The 27,103-nt window shown below is 32.6% G+C and overlaps 1 protein-coding gene across 2 annotated transcripts in view; it reads left to right on the forward strand.

The window, feature by feature from the left end:
• Positions 1-27,103, forward strand: part of mnd (L-type amino acid transporter minidiscs) — a 91,551-nt gene that overhangs the window by 50,732 nt on the left and 13,716 nt on the right. For both annotated transcript variants that reach the window (XM_017902760.1, XM_017902761.1), the window contains exons 3-4: positions 8,902-9,172; positions 17,675-17,798. In XM_017902760.1, coding sequence (XP_017758249.1) covers positions 8,902-9,172; positions 17,675-17,798 — 395 coding nt within the window. The remainder of the gene's footprint in view (positions 1-8,901; positions 9,173-17,674; positions 17,799-27,103) is intronic.

Consider the following 27,103-nt stretch of genomic DNA (forward strand, 5'->3'; position numbering starts at 1 on the left):
GTATATATGCATTAAAAATTATACGATTCCATTTAAAAAACCGGAGCTGACCCGTCCACGAAGAGAAAGTTAATTATACCATATCATTTGATTTTTCTTTGAACTATTTTTTAATGCAACGAATAGTTTACTAGCAATTCGCATTTATCGATTGAAATTGATCACTTTGTATATATAGAGAAAAGAAATATATATAAATCACGAAACTCCATAAACGATTTTGTTTAGATAATTCTTCAAATGTTTGAAAAGTCAGGAACCTAGAGTTTGAAAAGAAACAAAAATTGAATTTTCGATTTCCAGGATAATTTCTTCTCTATTCTATATACGTTTCGTATGACTCCATAAATCTGTAAATAGCTGAGAAAAACAGCTCTTGCGAAATGATACTTAAATGCCTAGTCACTGCTACGTGAAACCTTTCACAAACATTTTCATCTTGCGATGCCAGAAAAAGTATACTCTATTACTAAATCAAGGGAATGTGATAGAATTGTAGTTAATTATTCTTTAATTAAACATTGGTCAACAATTGTCTACACATGAGCGACATCGGCGTGTTGCTTGCTCCATTTTGGAAATGCAAACAAGAAATTGAGCAGATTTAACAAATTCAGCGTGTTTGTCGTTAATAATAAAGTAAATTTAAACAAAAAAGAATTTCTGTGTGCTTTTAATTGCAAACATCATACATATTACAGTGAAAATTGATATTGCTCTTATTATTAACATATAATTTTACGCACGTAGAGCAAATAAAAATAATGATTTAGAGTACGCATAGACCAGTAGTGTTAGAGTGTTTTACTTTTGAATAAACTATAGAAACTAAACGTCCAAACTTGGTTACTGAATCGTTCCAAATAATTTGTCATTTTTATTTGAAAAATAACTTTATAAGAAGTAGTATTATTTTAAATCAAGAGTAAATAAAGCATTTTCAGATATTTTCAATGAGTAAAGTTTGGAATTCTGAATGTCATATTTTACGATATACTAGTATTTACTCTCACGTTTGTCCTCGTTTCAATTAGTTCGCTTACTCTTCGATAAGTATAACATGAATGTGTAAACCGTGAGGAAATCTCTATATTTGACGGTCATAATCGAGTGCTATTGAAAAGAGTTGATATAATTCGATGAAAAAATTCTTTGCTATTTGTAAATGTAATATAAAATAATAAAATAATCAAATTATTAAAAAATCATTTGACTCGATTAGTGCTTAAAGAAATAATTCCTAAAAAGTATTTTGTTCGGATAAACTAATGCACGACTATCTAAAAATAATTTCAAGCGAAACCAGATGAAATATCGTTTAAATAAACGTTCTTGGACCATTTTATTTAAGTAACGGCCAATGCTGGTTACGTCTCTTGGAATAAAAAAAAAAATTGAATAGAAAAACATTGTCGTGCGAAGAAAAGAACGAACCTTTGCAACCCATTCTGTGGTTAACAGTGGGGCCCAACAATAAGCAAACTTGGATGAACCAGTTATAACGAACTGTGAGCCCCAAAAGTTGGAGGCATAGGAACGATTCGATGTATAAGTCCAGTCTTGGCCATTATCGAAATATACTATTTTCTATTTCATCGAAATAATATATTTTCTTAGTTAAATGTTGTTTGAAATAATCGCTCGTTAATTTATCTTAATCGATGATTTTACATCGTATTATTTCCTAATTTGAAATAACGCTCAAACGAATTAACGCGTTGCTTTATTTTGTATTTCGTTAAATATTTATTCGAATAATTTTTCAAGTATTTTCTAACTCTGTTATATCAACAACGTTACCTACGTCAGCAATACAAGCTTAGAAACATATTATTCAAAGGTAAATATAGTAAAAACAACTTTAAGTGCAAATGCACTTAAGTTGCATCATAAAATATTGCGAATTCTAAGTTTAATACTTAATAATAGTTTAATAGTTTAATAGTTTAATAATTAATTTAGTTTAACAATCTCTCGTAGCAAGTTATTTGTTAATTTATTTCAACGAATTAATTGTTATTTCAAATAAAAATTATTTGAAAGTCGCTTATTTAAACTAAAATTAAAATTTAATTATTTCAAATGGTTATTTGTTGTTTTACTCTAAACAAAATGTGTCCAAACCTGCATATACATAGTTAACCTTGGTAATGTTATAATTAGTTTGACTGAAGACAAATTATCGCTTTGATCAGGAAATATGAAATTCAATTTTACTCGTTACTTGTTCACTTGGTATTTGTTTATTCTTCATTCGTTATTCGCTATTAGTGCATTTCACGTTCTTTTCTTGTATTTATTTTTCCTGAAAGAAACTTATTTATTCGTTATCTGTACATTCGAAATGATTATTTCTTTTAATTTCTATTATTATCATTTATATACACGAAGTACATCCTTTTGTCGAACTAATTTCAACTTATCGTTTAGCAATTGGCAGAAGACGCGATGCTTGAGCAAAATAGAAATGTAAACGAAAGAGACATTATTCGAAAATTCGTTAAACGTATGAATTCGAGTTATTTTTAACTCGATTCGAGTAACGAATAGTTTTAACAGATAGTACATCATTTTACTGCTATATCTGTGGAGCTAATTGTACGTTATTAGCGCGTTTCTATGACCGATTTGTACCGGCACAATCCTGTTGACGAACCCGAACACGCGATAAAACGATGTAGGTCTAACGTTTAGTTTTTCTTTAGCCATTATATTACTTCACTCTGTACGACTTTAACAAATACGATCAAATTTTAATTAGAATTTAAAAAAAATATGAAATAAATTATTTTAACGTTACGATAATTAATTTTAGCTCGTATAAGAGTCCCCATTGATTCGTCTACGTTGTCTCCAATTTTACATTTGTTAATAGTTCACTTATTATTTACGATTATGTAACGAATATTTTCTACGTAGCCTTCCTACCTTCTCAAGTTATTTTATTCCGGATATTAGATAAACTATTTACTCGATTATTCTAGTTTATCTTTATCCATTTATCGACAGAATGTTCTAATTTTACCGTTACTAATTTCGTTCCAATATCTTTTATACTACTTACTACTTACTACTCACTTATAACCAGTAGTAAGCGCACTAAGCGTTCAGAGAACTATGCGGAATATCATAGATCAAATAGTTTCGATTCTTTTATCATATCGATTTATCATCGTGTTTACTACAGTAACTATGTTATAGTTCGATATCATAAATTGATTTAGCGATAACTTCGTAGATTAGAAATTCGTTAAGTTTTAGTTGCGTTCGTCTGACTGTGAGCCAAAACATATTTCTTCTTTTACTTTTATTCATTCTGCTTCCTTTCGGGCCTGATATTTCCAATTTAATTTTTCTAATTTTTCACCTAACCAAACAAATTTTTCACCAGTTTATTTGGTATATATGTCCACCGTTTGGAATTAAATTTACAGATTAGTTACACTTTAATCGATTCTAAATAATTTTGATAATATATGAAATATTTCATTGGTAAACTCGTCTATGTATCAGTCTTTCGCCGATTTCGATGTTAGCCAAATAAATTTTGTTTACATCCTGTAAACAAAAAGTATATTACGCTGATTTTTCCTACACGTATAATCGACGATCGGTCTTGGTTTCTAAAATATTAGTCGAATTGTTTTAATACTGTTTCATCGAATTTTGTAGATAAACGTGTATCCGTGAGGTAATCTCACGCAACATGCCTGCGGATTTATATACTAAGCGATATTATGTATCCCTCGTAGAAATTGCATATGGACTACGAACACTGCAAACACTAATTTTCATATCCTAGAAGTCAATAAAAAATTTATTTAAAATTTCCACCAACGACACATGAAAATATGAAACATCGAATTTGCAAAGCACGCGCTATTGCGAATATGGATATAGTGCTGTTTCTTCGATAGTTAATTGATTGCATCATTGTATCAGTATCAATGGATATTACTTCGAATACCTACGTTAGTCTCGATAAGGTGCGCAATAGGTTACACGTGTCGATAAACATTTTCTCGTAAATATCGTTGTCCTGCGGAAATATGTAACAACGTTGAGTCTTCGATTTGACGTTACGGGAAAAAAATTTTCGAGAAATAAAACGAAATTATTCTTTAACCATTTAGGTTTAGAGTTAACAACTTTCCATACTTTTTCACTCTGAATTCGATATTCTCCCATGTACTGATATAAAAATATGGCACTTCTTTTTTAAAAAGACGAAGTTGACGTTCGAATCTTCGAAACGTTCCTACTTATAAAACAAATACATGCAATATATGACGTATACATATACGTGATAGCGGGGCGAATGGGTGTGCGGTCTTAGTTCTAAGGGAATGCGTGGAAATGCTTGGGCCGCTTCTCGAAAAGCGAGGAATAATGCGAGAGCAGCATCGGGTTCGATTCGGGCGTTCAGGCCGATATCTAGGATGCGAGCGAAAGAACAAACGATAGCACGAAAGAATCCTCTTGATGGGATATCTATGACTGTATCGAATGATTGAGAGAAAAGGCCTGTGTATGAAAAGGGAGAGTTTTGGCTTTAAGCAAGGATACAAGGGCGCAGGAGAGCAGAGAAGGCAGAATGTGTGTAATCGAGAAGTAGTGAATAGAGGATCGTGTGTTTGAGAGTTAGAATTGAGAGAAACTTAGTGTAATATTTTAGTTAAAAAAACCTGTTTCGATAGTTGTTGTTTATTAGACGCGCAGATCTCTGTCTGCATAGCATTAATTTAGCAAAAAATCCTACACATATATAACGTATTTTAGGATACCATTTCGGAAAGAAATCGCGAATCGGCCATTACCAACTAAAACAAATTATAAACCGATCAAACCGTTGGTGTTATTCTGTTCTTGTTGTTTCGTCAATTTTTGGTATCACAAAACCAGTTTTCGCCATCCTACAGTATCGTACTATGCAACTTTTATACTTTTATGAAAGATTGTTTCGTGCACTACACGCTTTAAAAATTATTCCCGATGTGCAAGACGTATGTCTGTATAATATAATATACCTATATTATATATATTTAGTTATAGTTACTATCTTTTTTAATAATCATCCTTGAACAAGGTTCTTCGCATCTTATTAACATTAACAACAGTGTGCGTCAGTAGCGATATTTTACAAAGTCGATTTGCGGCGGAAAAAAGAAATTTGCATGGCTCAAGGAAAAGACGAATTCCGAATTTTGACGACAGCATTCGATTTATTTTTTTGTTAAAAAAAGTTTAAAAACGATCGTTAATAAACGTGTTTGTAATTTGGAATGAAGCAGTGAGTCTCTTGGTATACGATATTATGTTATTTCGTTGATATCGAAAATAATACTGTAGGATGGCGAATACTGGTCTTGAAATACCGAAAATTATCGAAAGAACAAGAACGCGATAACACAAACTCAAAACTCGTAAAATGATTCAACTTAGGAAAAGAACACCAAGATAACGAAACGAAAACGCACATAGGCGCACTCTTTTAAAACTCTCTTTCCAACACCAAACGACTCAATCGGTTGTGCTAGTCACAACCGATTTCTAAGAACTCTGTTTTGGTTGTCAAGGACCACGCTTTTTATGCCTTCCTTAACCTACGCTTCACCTCCCCGTGGAGGAGTCAAGCAAATTAATTTTGTAACTTAACTTATAACTTTTGGATTTGCTTCTAGAAGATATCGATCGGTTTGCAATTTGTTTTTGTTGGCAATAGCCGATTCGCGATTTCTTTTGGTATCCTACAGTACTGATTCTTTTTAGAAGAGATAAAGAGATAACAGATAACGTAGAATGAGCGTGGATACTAAAAATTAACGGAATATATTTTGCTGACTGTAAACTAGATATCTAGCTTGGGAGAGGAAATGGAGGGTAAGATGTTGGAGATGTCGGGTTAGTGAAATATATAATAATAGTAAAGTAATAAACTACCTTATGATTTTACGTTACCGGTCGAAGTATTAGGTGTGAATGTTGATTTCATATGTGTGAATGCGAATGAGGTTGAATAAGCGAAACTCATTTGCGATGATATAAATATAATATGTTCGAGTGCAGTCTAATATGAATGATGTTTGAAAAAATGTTTAGAAGAATGTGCCAGAATAAAACAGTTACGTGAGGATCATCAAAGAGGAAACATGGGTATGTAACGGTTAGTAAGAGTGAGAGAGAGAGAAGAATTTTCTAGAAAGTGTCAATCAATTTTTTTGTTTAAAATAGTTTATCGCGAGTTGTTTTCATTATTTAAATATTTTTATCTAAATATACTAATGTGTTAACTGTTAAAAGTCGTAGAAGATATTGTTGTCCATTTCTACCACATTAGGAACTGTAAAACGAGTTTCAAAGAATATTCCGAGTAAGGTTCGAGTTTATGCTTTCACATAGGGTACGCGCAACTAATTAATGGTCCCTCCAAAGACCACTCTTTCAAATCCTTACTACGGTAGTTTCAGGTGGAGCATTTCCTGTAATATTTATTTGGCTAATGATGCGTCTTCGTAAGTAGTTAACGCTGCCGAGTTCGTTGTAAACGTTGAAAGACTAGTTTCAGGTTTAGTAGACTTATCCGCGGTATAAATAATGCATAAGTCTTGGAAAACCTTGCGCTAGATATTATTATAATTCTTCAAGTTTTACGTTTCTTCGAATTTTAACGAGCGCTTATATTACAAATTAACAATTATTTCGAATACTGGCTTAGATTTTGCACTTTCGACTATACCACCGAATAATTTTTTATTTCACATATTTCTACAAAACGATACTGATCCATTATCACGTTAAAAAGATCTTTAACGATAAATATTCTATAGGAATACTTTGGTCGTCGTATTTTTATTTTTATTTGAAGGAATATGTAACAAAGTTAGCTCTTATCTAATTGACTTGCTATACGAAATGTTTAATAATATGTGAAACGCATGATCGAGAAAATGATTGAACGTCGATAATAACGAAAGAAGTTCACGTAAACAAATACCCTAATTATCCTTATTTGTGAAACAACTAAATTCCTTCTGTTATTTGTTATCTAAACTTGTCTTTATGGAAAGTTATTAAAACGACTATGTTGCATTTCAAAACCGGTATTCCAGTTATTCTCCTTATTTCTCAAAGTTATTTCGTTTCAGTGGTTGTCAACCTTCTTCATCGCGAGACACGTATAAATGGATATTATCATATTCGCACTTAGCGGTCTAAAAGAAAAAAAGATCAGTATCCCCGATTAAATAATTAATTATCGCGTGATTTAAAAATTTTCACGATACGGCTAAAAATTATCGCTATACAGGGTGTGTGAAAAATCGTAGTACGAAAATTAAGTAGGAAAACAACGAATATTTTTTTCATTTAAAACTTCGTTTTCAAAAAAAAAGCAAATGTGTTTAAAAATCCACTAGAAACTCGCCTGCTAATTAGTAGGTAAGTTTCGACATGTCGGTCATTCGTTTCTGCTTATATTCGTATCTTTAATTTTTGGCGATATTACGGTTTGTTTCCTGTTATTATTGTTATCGCCCCGATATCGCTTTATATTATTATTTTCCTTTATTTCGTACTTATTTCGTATGATTTTTGAAATAATCGCTAAGTAATCGCTATTTATTTCAGCAAGAAACACCATTTTGATTTGTATATATTGAATAGTACAAATCGATATAGCGATAATGACTAAAGGTTGATAACAATGTATAAATTTACGTTCGTAAACACAAACACGAACAGAAACGAAACTCCGATAAGTACAGATTCACGTAGTATACGAATATTTTTATTTGCCTCGGAAACAAAGAAAAGCTTTAAGCGAAAAGACGATATTCTCTCTTACGACTTATTTTTATACGTAGGATTATTACTAGGTCGGTTCTACCACGTTTTTCGGGATCTGTATCGAATAAATCCGAATGATATATTTTATATAAACTAACAACGAATAAACGTAATAATATTGCAAATATTAAACTCTAATCGATATAATAAATCTTTCTTTATGAGCTCACTGCACTCTACAACCTTTGCTTTTCGACGCTATTCGTGACTGTTTTGTCCCGTAACGTAAATTAACGATTTCTCGCAATAATCGTAAATTATACCAGTGGTAAGATCGCCTTTTCGCGTTAACAATAAACATTCCAGGCACGTACGTCGGTATTCACGCCATCTGTTGTCCACGCGCATTTACATTCGGCAGCTCTGGCTTTGTACCTTTATAACCAAATCCACACCGAACACCCTGTATATTACCACGGTATATCGGTTGAAAAGCATTGTTCTATTTTACGATATAGTATTTCGAGATTTTCAATGGACGTTATGTATACGATAAATTTCAAGTACCTATCCTCGCACGTAAAAATCCAATGGATTTATATCCTGGCAACGAGTAGATCATGCAATAAGACCTCCGCGTTTAATCCAATTATTCGGAAAGTTTTCTTTAGCTAAGCCGAGATTCTCCATTCTACAAAATTCGTGATATCGTATACGCGATAATAAATATCTAGGAAAACGTACAATCTATGAAGGTTGGAAAGAATTACGTGTAACAAAAATTAAAATTAAAGGTGAGAAAGAAAGAAATAAAATATTAAAGGTTTATGCTTAAAATTAAATTTCGTATTTAAGTTATTATAATGTTTTACTAAATTTATTCTTTTTTTTATGCAAGAGTTAAAAATTGGAAATCGCTCTAAATTGCGAAACAAAGGTTTCTCTCATTAATAATCAGGGACAAATATAACGTACGTTTATACGAACATTTTTCATTATTTTCGGCTATTCCATTCACATCTGACTTGAATCTCATAAATTTCGAATTTCTCGTGTACCATGAAAAGCAAATAAAATTTTCCAAAATTAAACGCAAGATAAAATTATTGTTCTCAGGTCTGTTGACCGCCATCAACTGTTACAACGTGAAATGGGCTACCAGAGTGCAAGACATCTTCACTGGGACCAAGATTTTCGCCCTGATAATCATCATGGTCGCTGGACTATGGTGGCTCTGCATGGGGCACACGGAAAATTTTCATCATCCTATGGATGGAACTAATACTCAGCCTGGCTACATTGCTCTAGCCGTTTACTCGGGCCTGTTTTCTTATTCCGGATGGAATTATCTGAATTTCGTCACCGAGGAGCTCAAGGATCCTTACAAGTAATTCGTCGCTATTTCTGTTCAAATTTTCATACGCGCTAACTGACGCTTCATTTTTTGCAGTTATTTTCATTGGAATACTAATTTTACATTCAGCTCCATTTTACTTCGATTAACCTGTATTATTAACTAACTATCGAGCCCCGATACTCCTTACTCATGATTACTTAGTTTATCTAGTTTTCTTCGTATCTATTTAATTTCTCCCCCCACCCCCCTCTCTCTCTTTCTTTCTTTCTTTCTATATATATATATATATATGTATACGGATTACGCGTGTACACGTATGTTTTCTTTTCCTATTTTTAAACTTTTCTATCTTGCCATTGACTGGTATCTAAATTACGAAAGTAAATAATCATTACCGTTACCGAAGACACTTTTACAGGTTTAATGTAATTGAAAATTCGATAGCGCAGGAATATTTTTCTTAAATTTCGTTTCAAGTTAGTAATAATTTACCCTTCGAAAATCCCCATTTCGCAATATGTATATATCAGCAAGCTATCAGAAACGAAGAAAATAAGCTTGTAAAAGCTTCTATAATATTAAGACGTACCTTAATCTCGTAAACACGTTGTCACGATAAAGTGAAAAGCTTAAATACTAAAATGGCTTCTTTTTGAAAGCCATATCATAAATCATCGTTTAATCATTTTTACAACAATATCGTATTTCATAGTTGTTTCCGTAAATCGCTCGATGTATTTATTTTCGCAATAGCCATATTTTGTCCCTTAGCAATACTAGAGAGTCATATCTTCTACTCAACCGATACTTTATAAATATGTCGATGTACGAATGTCACATACAAATGTTACGAATATTATATATGTACGAACATTTTTCATTCATTATTTATTTATCATTGTATACGTATAATTAATATCCGTTTTTGATTAATTATTAATATACATATCAATGTTCTTCTTTTATTACTTAATTGTTAACCCCCTTCCACTATGATTTTATTATAAAAAATTGTGCCCTGGAGAGGCATCTATAGCTAATCTATAACTAATTACGATATATTTGTTTCATCCAGAATAAATCTAGATAAATCCAAATTTTTAGAACCAATATAAATTTTATTGGTATTAAAATGTGTTAAGTATAATTTGACTCGTATGACAAACTAGACTCGTCATGGTACAAGAGGTTAATAGCTTTAGAGAAAAGATAGCGAGCTCGAGATCCTTCTGAGAGTTAACATCAAGTATACACGTATCCACAAAAGCTACACTTGGCTCGCGAACCACAATTTGGCCGCTGATTTATAGATTTAATGTACCATAGCATATTAGAATAACGATACATGTCTCCGGGATCGTTTAATACATTCATGGCCAACGATGCTAAAGCGAATTATTAATAGTAACTGATGACGATGGGAAATTTGTTAAAGACGAAATTGAGATGGACGTGAAGAAATAATTCGAGTAGCGAAAATGTTGCCTATACGAGAAAAAGACACGGTGATTCGTATATGAGCATAATTTTAGACGTGAAAATGTTTCGATTAAGATAAATCGGTGTAAAGTATGTTCTTAATATTCGCACTGACAGATATTGGAAAAGATACGATGAATGAGGAATTGAATATCGCTATGTACTCCATGACTGATGTGTAATTGACTACGATAAGATGATATATCGTTGCTTCCAGAGATTTAATCCTGGTACATTATCTCGTTATCCCGATTGTCGAAGCTCCACTGAAAAAGATATTGGAAGGGAAGATGTTAAAAAAGAGCCATTTTTAGCATTGCCTGGAAATGAAAAATTCCTCTATCATTTTGCCGAGAAACGATGGGAAAGTCGTGAAAAATGAGTCGCAATACGTGAAAATGATGCTGATCAAACATACTCGAGCGTCGAAAAAAACGTCGTGTTTCGTCGTCTTTCTCTTCGGATACTGAACCATCTTCGAAATAATTAGCGAAGATCTCAGCTGGCAAATGAACCGAAGATTTAAATCGAGCAAAGCCGAGCAGTACCCAATACCGCGTTCTCCAACTTTGCATCCACGTGTGTGTGACGACAGCCGACCTGAATCATCGATATGACTAGACTTCCAAAATCCAAGACGCAACCCTGTGACATCAGCCTACATGAATCACCAGACGACCGAAACCCCTAACTCCAAATTCCAAAATCCAACCCCTTCCAAACCATTCAGGACAAGATAATAAGAACATATATATATATCCCAACCCAGAACCAGAATAAAGTCAGTCTATCTCTAAACCTATACACGTTCTTTTTTCTATACGGAGAGTATCTCGCGTAAAAGCCTTCCTGAACTATTTTCACTCGCGTGTCTAAGCTAGTCCCGTGACATGTGCGTGCAAGAACAGCTTCCAGTCCGACTTTTTCCATTTTTATCTATTAACATACATCTAGGATCGCTGCGGGTAGATTGGCTAAAATAGCGCTGTTTTACTTCTTAATAAAATACAATAAGCTTATACGTAGATTGACGGCTATGAAACAAGAGGGATTCGCTATGGGCGCGTTCAACTTTCACTTCTTACTGACACACTCTTAGACACTAGCTTAAGAACTCTTAAAAACTGTTAAAGGCTGGAAACTGGAGCTGCCCGCGTCCTTGCACCCTATTTAAAACATTCATTCTGTCCTTTTCCATACCCAGGCTTTCCTTTCCAATCATGCCCCTTTTTCACCTAACCTCCGTGGGCCAGGTACTTCAATCACTCTGGACGCATCCCTAAACTTTCGCTCCACCCTACCATAAACATTCTTTGCAGTTAATTCGCTTGCACGCGGTCACTTTCACCCTAAGCCCAAACACACTTGGCATCCTTTCAGGGCTGTACTTATTCCAATCCCACATACATTTATACAAAATATTTTGAAGTATTTGAATGCTGTGGATGTATTTTCGTCTTCAGTAAAATGCTGTTATTTCGTTCTACAGTGATTTGATATTTTTGATAATCCATGTAATACGATGGTGTTGCAATCTTTTGATAATCTATGCGATATGATGGTGTTGCAACATGGAAATTGAAATCTCCGTTTTATATAAGTATATATATATATATATATATAAGTACTCGTAACTTAATGCTGATAAGATTCTAATTGTACGACTTCTATATGTTGAAAACATGTTCATGTTTTCTATATATAGCAGTTGTTCCAAAGAATTAATCTCATTCGAATATTGCAAAATCCTATCTATAGTGATCTGGGCAGCGATACGTATCGGATAAAATATTGCGTTTAGAATAGCACGAACTATTTTAAAGTCATGGAATAAGATGAGCAATGTAATATTTTGGATACATTTATAAAACAGCTATTTATGCGTCCATTAATTACTTCGACCATCAACTAATTTTTTTCTAATAACTCATTGATTGGTTTGTTCAACTGTCAATTTCCGAGGTGCAAATTATGGCATTTAAGCAATGAATTCTCTTCTTGTGACTTCCTTCAAAAAGTGTCAAAAACCACGATCCACGACGAAAACATCATGCGCATTAAATTGATTCTACGTATCGGCATCTAACAAAAGTCCATTTAGAATTGATGTATTATTTTTAGATTCATAATATAGTCCCTAAATATTTGCTATATAACCGTCCATATAACCAATTACTGACTCAGTAGCAAAGAGGAAGATGACGAAATATAACGCTCGAGTATATTCGATCAATCTCATTTTTACATATTTCGACTCATTTTTGACAATTTTTCCATCATTTCTCGGTCAAGTAATGAAGGAATTTTTTGCTCCTTGAAAGATGCTCGTGAAGGATCTAAAAAAAATTTTTTATTTTCAGGCAAACCCAGAAATGACCATTTTTTAACATCCTCTTTTTGTAACGAAATAGACAATTATAAAACTTACCAATGAATATAAATAATATTTCGATATTTCTATATTTAGACTTTTATAAGAATATTTCACGTTTCGGGATAAGTTCTTGATTAATTTGAATAACATTGCACATTCGTAAAATCATCGAGCTTGCAATTGTTTCGATTTTCGAAACAATCATTTTTAATATGTTTAGGGAGAAATAAAACGATCCAGCATTAATTGATATATCGTGTCTATGAATTCGAAATGGATTCTTCTGTTATCTATTATTATCTATTATTAGCTGTTGCTAGTTTACGAAAAAATTAAGTGCTTTTAAACGTCCAAGATATTGAAGAGAATTTAATGATAGTAAATTGGTAGTAAATGATAGTTCGTAAACCGAGCTCGCATTCAAAGTTAATAAACAATCTTTTTCGTTTTATTGCTCGACGTTAAATCTTTACGTCTATAAATTGCAGATAATCCTGACTACAGACTTCAATGGTATCACTTTGTCATCAATCAAAGCCGCCACTTAATCCTTAACTACGATACAGAGGTACCGTGTAACTCGTCTGTGAAACCGTCCATAATTTTTATTCGTTCTTATTCTTCTCCCTCGCTGTTGCGTGTACGATTTTCTCACGCTATGCGAGACTTTCGATCAGAGTATAATATTCGATTAGTAAAATTTTCGGCAATTTACGTGTTTTTCAGTTACAAATAAAATTGATTTACTTTTCACTAGTGATGTGGGAGGTCACCTATAGAAAATATCTTATTTTTTTATTTATTTTCCTTTCGATATTATAAAGATCCCCGATTTTGTTTCTGAATAAAGTTTGATTTTTAATCGTAAATTTATTTCTTTTTTTTTCGTATTTATTTTTATTGTACTTTTGTCAGTTACAAGAAAAATCTGTATTTATTTTCATTCAGAACTGAATATCAACTGCTATTTTTTTCCCTATATCTTTATGTTAAAAGAAAAATTCACAAGAACATTAAGAAGACATCACATAAATGAAAATCTCAAACTATAATCATAATTGAAAAAATACATAAGTGATCATAATAGATAATTGTAAGAAGAAACATTTTAATACGTTTACTTCGTTGACTTGATTGTGCGTTACTGACATACGAAATAAAAACAACTCGTTCTGATCTTTATTCGACACTTGTATCTCTGTAATAACGTAAGAAACATTGGCCGTCTGTGAGAATTTCTATAATGTACTCGCGTAAGTTTCAACGTTTATGGCAGTTAATGCTAATAATGCCAATTAATTCGAAAATTTTACTTCAACGATATAATTTTTTATCTAAATTAACGTTTCGTTGTTTTTGCATATTTATACAGTTATTTACACAGTGCCTATAATTTTATTACACGTACATTACACTTACACATTACCATACACATTACAGTTACAATTGGAATCTCTACATTGTCAAGACGTTAAAATCACGTAGGAACTATATGCAATTATTTGGCTCTGTTCAAAAGTCCTGCGTCTTTGTATATTTCTCAAATGCATATGGTTAAAAATATTGGAAACGTATTTTCCAAGAATCCGAGAATAATAAAACTCGAAATAATTGAATCCTCGCATTATGATCAAAAACGACAAAACTTTTCTCTGCCATTTTATTTAGGATTGCAAGTTCAAATTACACATTCGGTTTTAAAAATGCACAGACCATTGAGAAAGAAAATTATTAATGAAAAACAAGTTTTACAGAAAAATATAAATAATTGGATTGGATTACTAGCAATGAGACTTTTAGTCTTTCACAAATTAATAGCACCATATGCAATAACAAAGATACGATAGTTTCTAACATATTTTTAACAATTAATGTATCGTATTTTAGTATCGATTAATTCGAGGCCGTCTTGTAATATGCATTTAGCGTTTTATTAACTAAATCGAAAGTTGTTTATAAGGTGAATATTTTACCTTCGACGCAAATGTTATTACATTTTATCACATTCTTCGCAATTTTGTTCGTAGCGAAGATAATTAGCTTGAGAACCTCTTAATTATACGAAATAGATTGTATAAAATTGAATATTATTCAACCATGTCGCGAAAGGTTTACGCGAGAAACGCGAATCAAATGAAAAATAGTTTTGCAAAGAGCAAAACCGATATATTTAATATTGTATTATATTTCATATTCGTACATATTATAATAAAATAGGAAAATTAGATTTTTAAAAGAGAAATTATTAAATATTCGAAAATACGAACAAATATTAACTTTTCATATCGTATTTATTCTTCTCTATCTTTGACTTTGCTGGGCGTCGTGGCACGTTTCTGTGAACGAATCTCTCGTATTTCTGGCTACTTCCATACTTCTCCAATAAAAATTCTACGTTGGTAGAATTGACCATGGCCGTTACGATTGCAAAATTGTCCGTGAACACGCCAACAATGATTCCAATGTCCTGCCAACTCGTTGAGATTCGGTAAATGACCCTGTCATTGCCATGTCGTTGCCCATTTAACCACAGTGTAGCGGGATCTCGCGTTCCTGTGTATCGCATCTTATTGTTAGAGATACGAAGATGTATATCTGGTCGTGTCGTGCAGCGCCATCTTGCTGCGCAACGTCACCTCTCTTGCTGTACCACACCTTATAAGACCTAAAAAGTCTATAAAAGATAATCAACGAAACACCGAACACGTCGTATTCCACTAATTTTCAGCTCCAAATTCACCTAAATGCAATAAATATTCGATTCGAAGAAATTTATTTCTAATATATAAGAAGAAATTGTTTATTATCTTTTTCAAATTTTACAACGGAGTAAGCCAGATTTTACTAGCTTCTACGTATTGTTTTCTCTTTAAGGGGTAGAAGATAGCAAAAATAAGGGTGTTAGGTTATATCTGTAGATTTTTCTCGTGTTTATATTTTTTCATAACGACGAAGGGTAGACAGCATTCTTATAAATTATTATCGAAACTTGTAACATCGTTGCCCAAAATTTCATTTCATCAAAATGTCTTCCATTAGTCTTTATTTAAATATTTCGTAACTGATGCGATATCTTCAGTGTGCAGATTGATTTTGTTCGGAAATTTGAAATATCGATTTCCTTCAAATTCTGATGCATTTTCGATCCACGTAATTAATATCTTCCTATTTTTGGACATTTTCGCATAGCTATAATTATAATTGTATATATAAACATCCCGATTTGCGATAAATATAATAACGTTACATTTGTATTAAAACAGATATATTATATTTACATCTACAAGAATTAAAATTCGTGGAAAGAAAATTAGTTCGCTTTTCTATTTTCGCGCTATTTTTGCAACGAATGACATTTTTAAATTCTGATTTAAAAACATTTTATAATCCATACATTCTATGAACTAGACACTACGATAAAAAATACCTGTTTGACCACTTAATTTGTTAACAGATAGTATTCAAACGCGAAATTAACGAAGGTTTATAAACGATTATTTTCAGTGAAACTGATCTAAATCTCGGCAAATATAATATACTAAATATAATATAGCATATTTCTTGTATACAATTTAAACGTATCGTTGGCATCGAAAGGCAAGGAATTTCTAAAAAAAATTAATTATTCCGTTCATAATATTAATAATTATCGTGACGAATTAATACGTCCTTCTAGCAAAAATTACAGGTTCATCGTATTTGTGATAATAAATAATAGTAATTTTTCGATTTTACCTATAAAATAAATTTAATTTGACACGTATATTATTTGAAATTTTTCATAGTCATACCATTGGGACGAATTTGACAAACAACGTATAAAGCTACTTTTAAAACGCGATATTAAATTTTCATTGCTTCTGTCCTCGTTATCTCCCTTGTCTTTTCTATTTCTTTTGAACTATTTCTTATTCAGAATTTTCTTCCTTTCGATTCTATCGTACATTGCTAAATTAATACAGAGATACTAATCGAAATAATACTTTTATCGCAGACGGTATATTTAAGGAACAAACGATACTTGCATTTTATACGATGCTTATTCAAAGATACCTTCCTTGTCTGAACCATAATACACGTGTGGCTAAATTTACGAAATAAGACCCTGACAAATATTATTTTTACATAGTACTCTTTATCCGGTGCGAGAGTAGGCGAGCGAGTGAGAGAAAGAGAGGGGAAGAAAGTGGATTGAACGTCCGAATATCATCGCAAACAAAGATCTTTGTCGTATTCGGAAAGTTATATTTGAAATGCGGTAAAAGTGATCCATTTGTGAATGATTTTTATGCAGTTTTTATTTGAAACATGTTTGTGTTGACTACAAGTCCGTTCCGTGACCTTTCTTTCTTTCGCAAAATTCAAATGACAGACATGGAAAAAATGATTATAGAACGATTTATCTTTCTCGTTCTTTCGTTAACGAGTAACGATTCTACAACAACGAGAAAAGCGAAAATAACAAAAGTCGTTGAAATTGCAATTTTCCATATAAATACAATTTTCTAAATAATTATCTACGAGGGACGATTTATTCGAGTATAAAATTTTCCACGTTCAAATTCAATTTCGGCGTAAGAACGATGGAATAAAGATCGATAATTTAATGGGGAAAATTATCTTGACACTGTATTATAATAGATGCACATGCATAAAACGTTTAATTATCATTGTTGCAGAAATCTTCCAAAGGCGATTTGTATATCGTTGCCGCTGGTAACCGTGATTTATGTCCTGGCAAACATTGCGTATTTCGTAGTGTTAACGCAAGATGAAATTCTCGCTTCGAATGCTGTCGCTGTCGTAAGTTTTTCTTTTTCTTTACCTAAATCTATTCATTTCTACGTTAGTATGTAAATTACGCGAAATTAAAAATATTGATTTTTCAAAAATACCGATGCTGGAAATCTTTTACAATATCCATTCAAAAATGTTACTCAAAAGTGGTAGCTTAAAGTAACAAAATTATGGGATATTATATTCAGATGATCGTACCTGCACGTATGAACCATGCGTGCGCGTGCGTGTGTGTGCCTTCCTTTATTTTTCTTCTTTTTCCCAAAAATCATATCAGAATTATTATGAGTATTTTTATACTAATTTAGCTATATAACTATATGGCTGTTTTGAATGCTCATACAGAAGTCGTTTCTAAGCTCGTTTCTAAAACGTCGTGATTGAAACTTCAAATAACTATACATCTGAGAATTAGATTTATTTGTGGAAGTAATTTTCATCTCAGTTTTGCTTTAAACTAGTATTAAAATGCGAAGGTTTATAAAATTTAGGAAAGTAATTATTTTATTTTTTTATCAGTGATTTACAAACTAGTCAAACATAAAATAAACTAATTAACGATGTAATAATCTGTAATTAAATAATTGATATTTTGTTACTTAACTGTGTAATAATTTGATATATTTTTTTAGCAATTAATCGATTACCTAGTCGATTAACCCAATAATGTATAATTAAATAATTTAAATTGCATATAGCTAAATTAATATTATAATTTTTATACTGCGTAACATGACTGAAACAAACTATAATTTCGAATTGGTTGTAAAGAAAAATACACAAAACAAAATCGGACGAATTTGATTTAAGTATCGTATAATGTACAAATCTTTTGCGATTTCAGAGAATTTAAAGTCAATTTCATTCTTTTAAATTTGTTTTATACGTTAATCGATGTGTTTATTAGTTATTCTTTAAGATGAGGTATGATATATTTTGTATATTTTATAAAAAAAAGACAAAAAAAGAACATGTCAACTTTGATTTTGCAAAATAATATTTTGATTTATTAGGTATTATTAGGTATTAGAAAAGAAAAAAGTTGATAAACTAATTAAAATTTCATTTGGCATAATGTTTATAAAAAAATAATAATGTAGTTTAACGAATAAAGTTTTTTTTTCAAAATCAATGTAGTATGTATGTGGGAATGGCGAATAAATGACATTTTTTAATTAGATTCGATAGCTGAAGTATTCCTGTGTCGAACAAGGCAGCAGGTCTAACAACCAGGTCCCAGTGCTGAATAGTTTATTGCTCGGTATTCATTTGTGTATATTTATCAGTCCCCTTTATCATCTCAGATCACCGGACATGCGGCCTTCTGCTGCACTCAGAATTTGGCTGACAATAGACTTATCGGCATCGGAGCCGAACCAAGCACGTTGGCTAAGGGTGACTCCGGTTTTCGCATACGGGTGAACATCCAAGGCCCTCACTTCAAAGGAGGGGTTTACTCCACACCAAGAACGATGGTGGAGAAACTGCCTTATCCTTTGGAGATGACGGATCCGTGGACCAAGGGCATACCTTGGTCCGACGAACTGATAATGGCGAGAGCGTTCGTCTTTCAGCAGGGCTTAAAGCTCTTGACTTCGGAAGACAAGGGAGTCTAATTTTGATTCTAGACTCCAGAGTCTTGTAGCTAGTCTAGTCTTGAGGAGAGACTTGTGAGGAGTCTAGTTGAAGAGAGAGAGAGAGTTCGTATGCTGGGTCCATAGGCATAGTTGAGATATCAGTTGGAGTATAGATCAGTTGAAGTCACAGATAGCGAGTATGCTCATAGAGTGTCCCAGTATAAGGGTTAGGTCGTCTGCAGTGGTGTCCGAGTGGTGAAGGGTTCGAGCTAGTAAAATACAGTATGCCGAGAGGAGTGCCCTTTCGGGGTAACCCGAAAGGATTCTGCCGCGGGCAAGTGTACCTAGCGCTGTAACCTAACAGAGACTAGGTGTCGTTTTGTTAGGACTCCGTGGTATGAGCGTGTGTCTGCGCAACCTTCTGTAGCATACTTCATATCTCAATTAAATATCACATATGTCCACCAATTTTACTCATGCCATTTTACTCATTTAATCCTACCCAGGAGATAAGTCCTACATATTATGCAACATTGCTTCTCGAATAGTGCTACACGTGTTAATAGGGTACATTTTTGTAAAACAAGTACATTGTCTCAGTCATTTGATTACCATTGCATACCTAAATGTCGAAGTATGCTAGTACAACGTTTATGCCTTAAATATACTAATGCAACTGTACAAAGTAATTTATAACTCGATAACTTACAAATAACTCAAGCTATAAACCAAATGTATGTCGCTACCTGAATATATTGTAAATTTCACTTTTGATGATACATGTCTTTATTAAATAAACTTCTTTCGTAACACCTTGTCGAAAAAGAGGTCGTTTTGTCTATACTGATTATTTAGATAGGGCTTTATGTCACAACCTAGCGTTTTCACATCTAATCTCGTACTTGAGATTATTCTTGATACGATTGTCTTAACTACTGGATTAAATGAAGTACCATAAAGACACAATTGCTTTCATACAATTAGATTAGTACTCAAAATGCTTCGAGTATATATGCATTTAGAATTTTAGAAAAATTTCGAAAGAAATCAAAATTTAGTTTATAATAGTAATTTTCTTATTTAAATTTTCGTTGTTCCGTTACGTTTTCATATACAAAGATTCGTCGAGAGCCATTTTATTTGAACTTTTGTTAATCGATAAAATCTACCAAGTCAGTGGATAAAAAGGGAAGCTATAATTCAAAAAAACCCACTTCTGAAAAGCTCAAGAGTATAAAGATGGAGTATATACTTTTGCGAAAAAAACTCGTACACCGTGTACTGCTGCATTATGTAGAATCCATTTTATTTTACCTTACAAGATACTTCTACTTTGATTCCATTCGAAACTATAGATCCAATTATATAAAACATCGTGTATAATATTGTATAACGAACACGAATAAATATTATTCGCGATTTAATATCGAATTAATTATTAATTAGAACAGTATATTGTTAACTAATAACAATTGTGGCCAGTGAAATGGCCATTCTGAAACTTTGCTTGGTTAAAAATTCTGAAATCACGCGATATCATCGCTTTCGTCATTTACTCTTTTCTTATGATATAATACATATAATCAATTGTTCAATATTTATTTCTCTTGCTATTTCGGTTCTTCCGAAATTCGTATATATTGTAATTTGTTTACGACCAATAACATTTAACCGGTTGCAGAATTATGTTCTTTTATAACATTCCAAGAATATATCGTAACGGCAATAAAGTCATCAAAATCTATTTCAACTGTAAAAAATCTGTTTGTGAAAAATTATGTAGAGTCACACAGTCTCTACTCGCTGGAGAGTACCTCGGAATACTCAAATTCACTGCAGTCTGTATTTTCTATTCGATTCTCAATAACGCGTAACTCTCGCAATCACAACTCTCGGTCTCAACTCTCTCAAGGACTACCACAACTCTCTAATGACTATCTCAAAACTCTCCTCTATCTTCCAGAGCGGGCCCTTTTAAGCCCGTCTGGAAGGCAAGAGCCTCCCCCGAAGGAGGAGAAAGCTCCCTCCACGTAACGCTCTGGGGTGGAAGGGATTCCTCCTTCGGGTTAGGCTCTCCGAAGGGTCACCCACGCGGGGACCCTTCCCGAGAGGTGCCCACAGACGCGTCACCCCCGGTTTACAATGGGGAAAACCGGGGTTGAGCGAGGCTACCTCGCATGGCCTGGCCCCAACTTCCCCAGACTCGTCTGGCCGCCAGACGCTAACCGGGCCTCTATACCTGTGGAAGTCAAAAAATATCCTACAATTGCATATAAAAAGATGAAATATAAATCGATAATTTGGAAAAATTATGATATATAAGAATGAGACATGTATTATTGCTTTTCAAGTCTACAAAATTATACGATTATTTTTCTTTGTTTTTCCCGTTTCCATTAAAATCCACGAGGCGGACCAAAGAAGCTAGTCTTTTTTGTTGTCGTTTAAAAATTATTTAGTTTATTAGCATACACTCTATATCTGTTATTATCTATATTTTAAATTGTAAAAAATATAATTTGCTGCTAGATCGGTCATTTGACTGGTGGTAAAAATAAATACATTTAAATCGTCGATGGGTTTAATTTTAGATTCAATGTAAAATTATATACAGACGTTCACGATTGAAATGCGTTGCGCTTAAATTTCATAAATAACATTGTACCTAAAAGACACGAATGTTGAGAACAATGAGATAGTTGGGTAAAATTAGAAAAGATCTGGCGAATTCTTAAACACATAGTAAAAATTGGAGCAGTAAATATAAACGTACATACTTTTTACGAGAGTGATCAAAGAATTTGAATAGGAGAATTATTTCTACATTAGTTCGTGTCAATACATCGTGAATTATCGTTAGTTGCGATTCTCGTGCCCCACATTTTCACTCTTTCGAAGATTTTTTTCTCACAATCAGTCTACGCGTACAATACATTTGCATTCGATGCTCTACGAAATCTGTATTTATCGTCAGATTTCTTTATAATTTTCCACGCATATTACCGAGACTATTGTAATTGTTACATGGTAAACACAGCAGATAGATAAATGTTTATCTGAGAGGAATGTTAAATCAATTTGTAGTTCTTAATAATACCCAATTACGTATAATTAATGATTAATAATTCGTTTTAAGATATGATAATTAAACAATCGATATGACATTATTCGATCGCGTAATCGAGCATCCAGAAATATTTAGGACGATTTGTATTGTTCGTTATTGTTATTATTTGTCGTTCGGTTACAAATTATAAATGGCCGATTACGTTTGTACGAGTGTAATAAATACCGATCCCGACATAGCCGACATAAACCACTTAACACGACTATAGATTTGTCGGATTCACTACTATTTGTATAACCGATATTCGATCGAAGGTTCGTGCAAGTTCGTCGCCCTAGGTAAACCAAAGGAATTATCGAAATAAGCCGATAAGAATAATGTTTAATGAAATAAACTGGTATTTATCAGATTCGATGTACGTGTTCCGCGTAATTTTTGTTCGTTAAAAATACATTGTAGTTAGACTCGAAAACGATAGAGGAGAGTACAAATAAGAAATCTGATAAGGATTTCGTTTATAGAATATTTGGGTTCGTGTTGTATCGTTTCTACAGCGATAATAATTTCTCACGATTTCCTACAAATTTTCGAAACGTACAAGAAGATAAGATATATCGTCAACGACAAATAAAAAAATACAACTTCTTGAACAAGAAATAATTTAAATATGAATATGAATTATAAATATATATATAGTTATATAAATATATATAATTATAAATAAGAAATATGAATATTAAATATGAAATTGTTAAATTTGGCAAGTAAGATTTCATTAGTGAAGGCTGGTTATTAATTGTTATTATTTAACAATTACTAGTTATTATTTAAAGCTTAGAGAGCCGGAATATTACGAGATATAATCAGTATTACTAATCTAAAAGTCAATATATTTCATACATTTCTTAGACAAAATCTCTTAGTACGAATAAAATCGATTTATTGGCTTTCCTACTCCCAGTGGAACAAAAAATATAAAAATTTCCAATTTTAAAGATAAAACGCTTACCAAGATATTTCAACGTGCTAGTTGCTGTTTTGAAGTTGAATTTTGAACATTTTCAGCAAATGTAGCAGTATTACGACTCACACGCTTGAAAATACGAAATATGCTATTACATGTTTTAGTCAGAGGAATATTTGAATTTTTACGTATTTAGAGAATAACGAACTAAATTTTATTTTAAACCGATACAATGCCTTTCCACCCCTCTAAGGATTAATGATAAAACACGGGAAAGTAACAGATTTCAAAATTTTTTATCATTATTATTACTGAAACTGTGCAATTGCTTTGAAATTGATTTTTATCTAGACAAAGATAAATATATTGTTTTGCTACCATCGCACCACTTCGCTTATAATTACCAGTATACGTATATGTAGTATATTTAACAGCAGATCTACTAAATCTACCAAAATGACGGATTCCAAATTTTTCGTTTTTACATTTACTGGAAACGTACAACTACTACTAGCGGAAATAATATTTAGCATTACCATGATACTGATGTAGTTGCATGTATGTAGGATCGGTTTTTGGGTGGATCGACTTTAGTATCGTTGGCTTCTTAATAAAATAAAATAAATTTATAAATATTGGGTTGGCAACTAAGTGATTACGGATTTTGTCAATAGATGGCTTTTGCACATTCTTTTGTTTTATCAACGTGTTCAAGGCACCTAACTTATATTGTTTTCTTATTGTTTGGCCTTCCGCCTTTAATTTAGTTGAAAAATTGTATCGATTAGTTATTTAGTTTCGTTTTCATCCCAATTTAAAAATGGAAGAACAAGACGCGCATTACGGACATATTTTATTGTTTTATTTCCGAAAGAGCAAGAACGCATCGCAAGCACGCAAGAAGTTATGTACCGTAAATGAGAATGAAGCCTTGAAAAAAAGACAGTGTCAAAATTGGTTTGCAAAATTTCATTCTGGTGATTTTTCACTGAAAAATGCGCAACAATCTGGCCGTCCAGTTGAATTTGATGAGACCCATATCAAGGCCATTATCGATTCAGATCGTCATAGCACAACACGTGAGATTGCAAAGAAGCTCAATGTATCGCATACATGCATTAAAAAAAAAGATTAAAACGGCTATGTCAAGAAACTCGATCAGCTTAAGAAAATTCATTTGACGCAACGCATTAGCATTTGCGATTCACTTCGGAAACGCAACGAAATTGATCGATTTCTAAAACGACTGATAACTGACGACGAGAAGTGAATAGTTTATAACAACGTTAATCGGAAAAGATCGTGGGTGATGCAAGATGAACCAGCCAAGACGACACCAAAATCTGAGATTCACTAAAAAATGTTGTATTTTCCTTCTTATTTAAAATCCGCAATCACTAATAGAATGATGGCGGCTCGTTGTGAAACAAGAGAAATTCTCTATGGGCACGCTCTTCTAATTTTTCTTAGACTGACTTGGACTTCTAACGTACTGGCTTACACACTCTGAATCGCCTGCGCCCTTGCACCCTTATTTAAACCATTCATTCTGTCCTTTTTTCACACTCAGGCTCTCTTTCCCAATCATGCCTCTTTCCCCGCAATCTCGATGGACCAGGTACTTCGATTACAAGCAAGGTACTTGCGAACAAACTAACTTCCAATCGTCTATCGCACTCGGCTCTGTCATACACATTCGTTCGATCCTCTTGCGCGCGGTCACCTTTGTTCCAAGTTCAAACACTTCCGACACTCTTTCGGCCCCATGGTCATTTCCAATCCTACATATAAATATTAGAAGGCAAATGTGAGTATCAGAAACTTAACACATCTTGCGCGGGAAGCGACTAAAGTCGTTGTGCACGGATTAATACTCTGAAGTGCTATATGCTTCTTCTCCCTTCCCGGGGTTCTCCAGCAGCTGGACGGGACACTGCCAGGTCCAGTTTGGCTTTTAACTTATGTTGTTGAGGAAATTTCTAGTGATGTTGCATGTATGTAGTATCGTTGCTTTCTGTATCTCATGGTGGATGTGTGTTAGTATTTTCAATTGCGTTAGGTGTTTTTTGAGTGTGTATGGTGTTATTCCTGTTGCAGATATTATTATTGGTATTCTATGTACTTCCTGTTGTTTCCATATTTTTTTAATTTCTATTACAAAAATTTTTAATTTTTATTGGCTAGTGGCATGTATTTTTCTATTTTCTCTTTGTATTTTTGCTCTATATTTGTATCATTGGGTATTGCAATGTCGATTAGATATGTTTGCTTTTCTTTCTTTTTTATTAATGTGTGTATTGTTGTGTCCCAGTATACTTTGTATTCTTCGTTTTCGATTATTGCTGTTGGTGTATATTTGTAGTATGGTGTGTAGTCTTGTTTTGTATTATTGACGTTGAGGATTACTTTGTGAATTATTTTAACTACTGTGTTATGTCTTTCTGTGTATTCTTTGCATTTATTATTATTATTATTATCATCATCATTATCATCATCATCATCATCATCATTATTATTATATACGTTATAGCCATAATGTTAAGTACACATTACAGGTTTGTAGTATAGTACTAGTGTTAGCTCATACTTTATTAAAGTATTTTAATCACTCAACCTCGAATACCCGCTTTATGCTAAAGATGATGATATTTACCCGTTAATTCGATTACCTGCCGTATTCGATTGAAATTTGATCATTCTAAAATGTATTTATTCTCAATTCATTGTAGATTAATTTGAAATACTAGTAACATATCACCAGTCAACTTACAATTAAATAAATTCAAGAACAAAATTGAATGGACATTTGTCTATTTTACGTAAAGATACTGTAGTTTAATTAACGAGTACTTCCCCATCGAGTATAATCCGCAAATTCGGAATAAAGTACAAGTTGAGGCTTTGTGGAGGCCAATCTGTCAAGTGTCATTAAGATGTTGTATGACTTCTTTTGCTTCGTGTATAGAAATGTCCTATTGCGAGACGAAATGGTTTGCAATACTCATTTTTTCTACCAATTCCATCGAGTAGTACCGAATTTCCATCGTTGGACTAAGAAAAATAGCCCTATACCATAATCGAACCTCTTCCATCTTTTATAATCTTTGAAATTTGAAATAAAACGCGTACATTTCTCAATCTGAAACGTGAAATGAAAATCAAAATGAAAATAAAAACGAAAATTTATCTTGCACTTTCCCACGGTTAAACTGAAATTGTATAAAATAGAATTTAGATATTTTTTATGAATCGAAATTCGCCCGAATCGCTATCAACAGAAAAATATCGAATGTTACATTAGAAATTATTATCAGACACACACACACACACACACACACACGCACAGTTTTATTCGTTTATATAATATACAGTAACTTCGCTTTACCAAGTTTTCGCGAATTTTACGTTGTAAACTAAATTAAAGCTGCTAACCTGTAAATTAAAGCTTCTAATGTGTACCTAAATAATATATAGACATTATATAGTAATTAAGGTGATATAATGAAAATAAATACGTATATATAATTACACCCCTATCTCGATAACTTTAATATTAGTTTAATCAAATGCAACTAAAATTGTATTTGTACACAACGTGTCATAACTATAAATGTATAAATTTTTATATGTTGCTGTTCAAATAATGGAAAGCAAAGTGTACCGTATTTGAAGTTATGCTAGGTCCTCCCTTATTTGCAAGAAT

The sequence above is a fragment of the Eufriesea mexicana genome, unplaced genomic scaffold (genome assembly GCF_001483705.2).
Source record: "Eufriesea mexicana isolate 0111107269 unplaced genomic scaffold, ASM148370v2 scaffold1992, whole genome shotgun sequence".
NCBI lineage: Eukaryota > Metazoa > Arthropoda > Insecta > Hymenoptera > Apidae > Eufriesea > Eufriesea mexicana.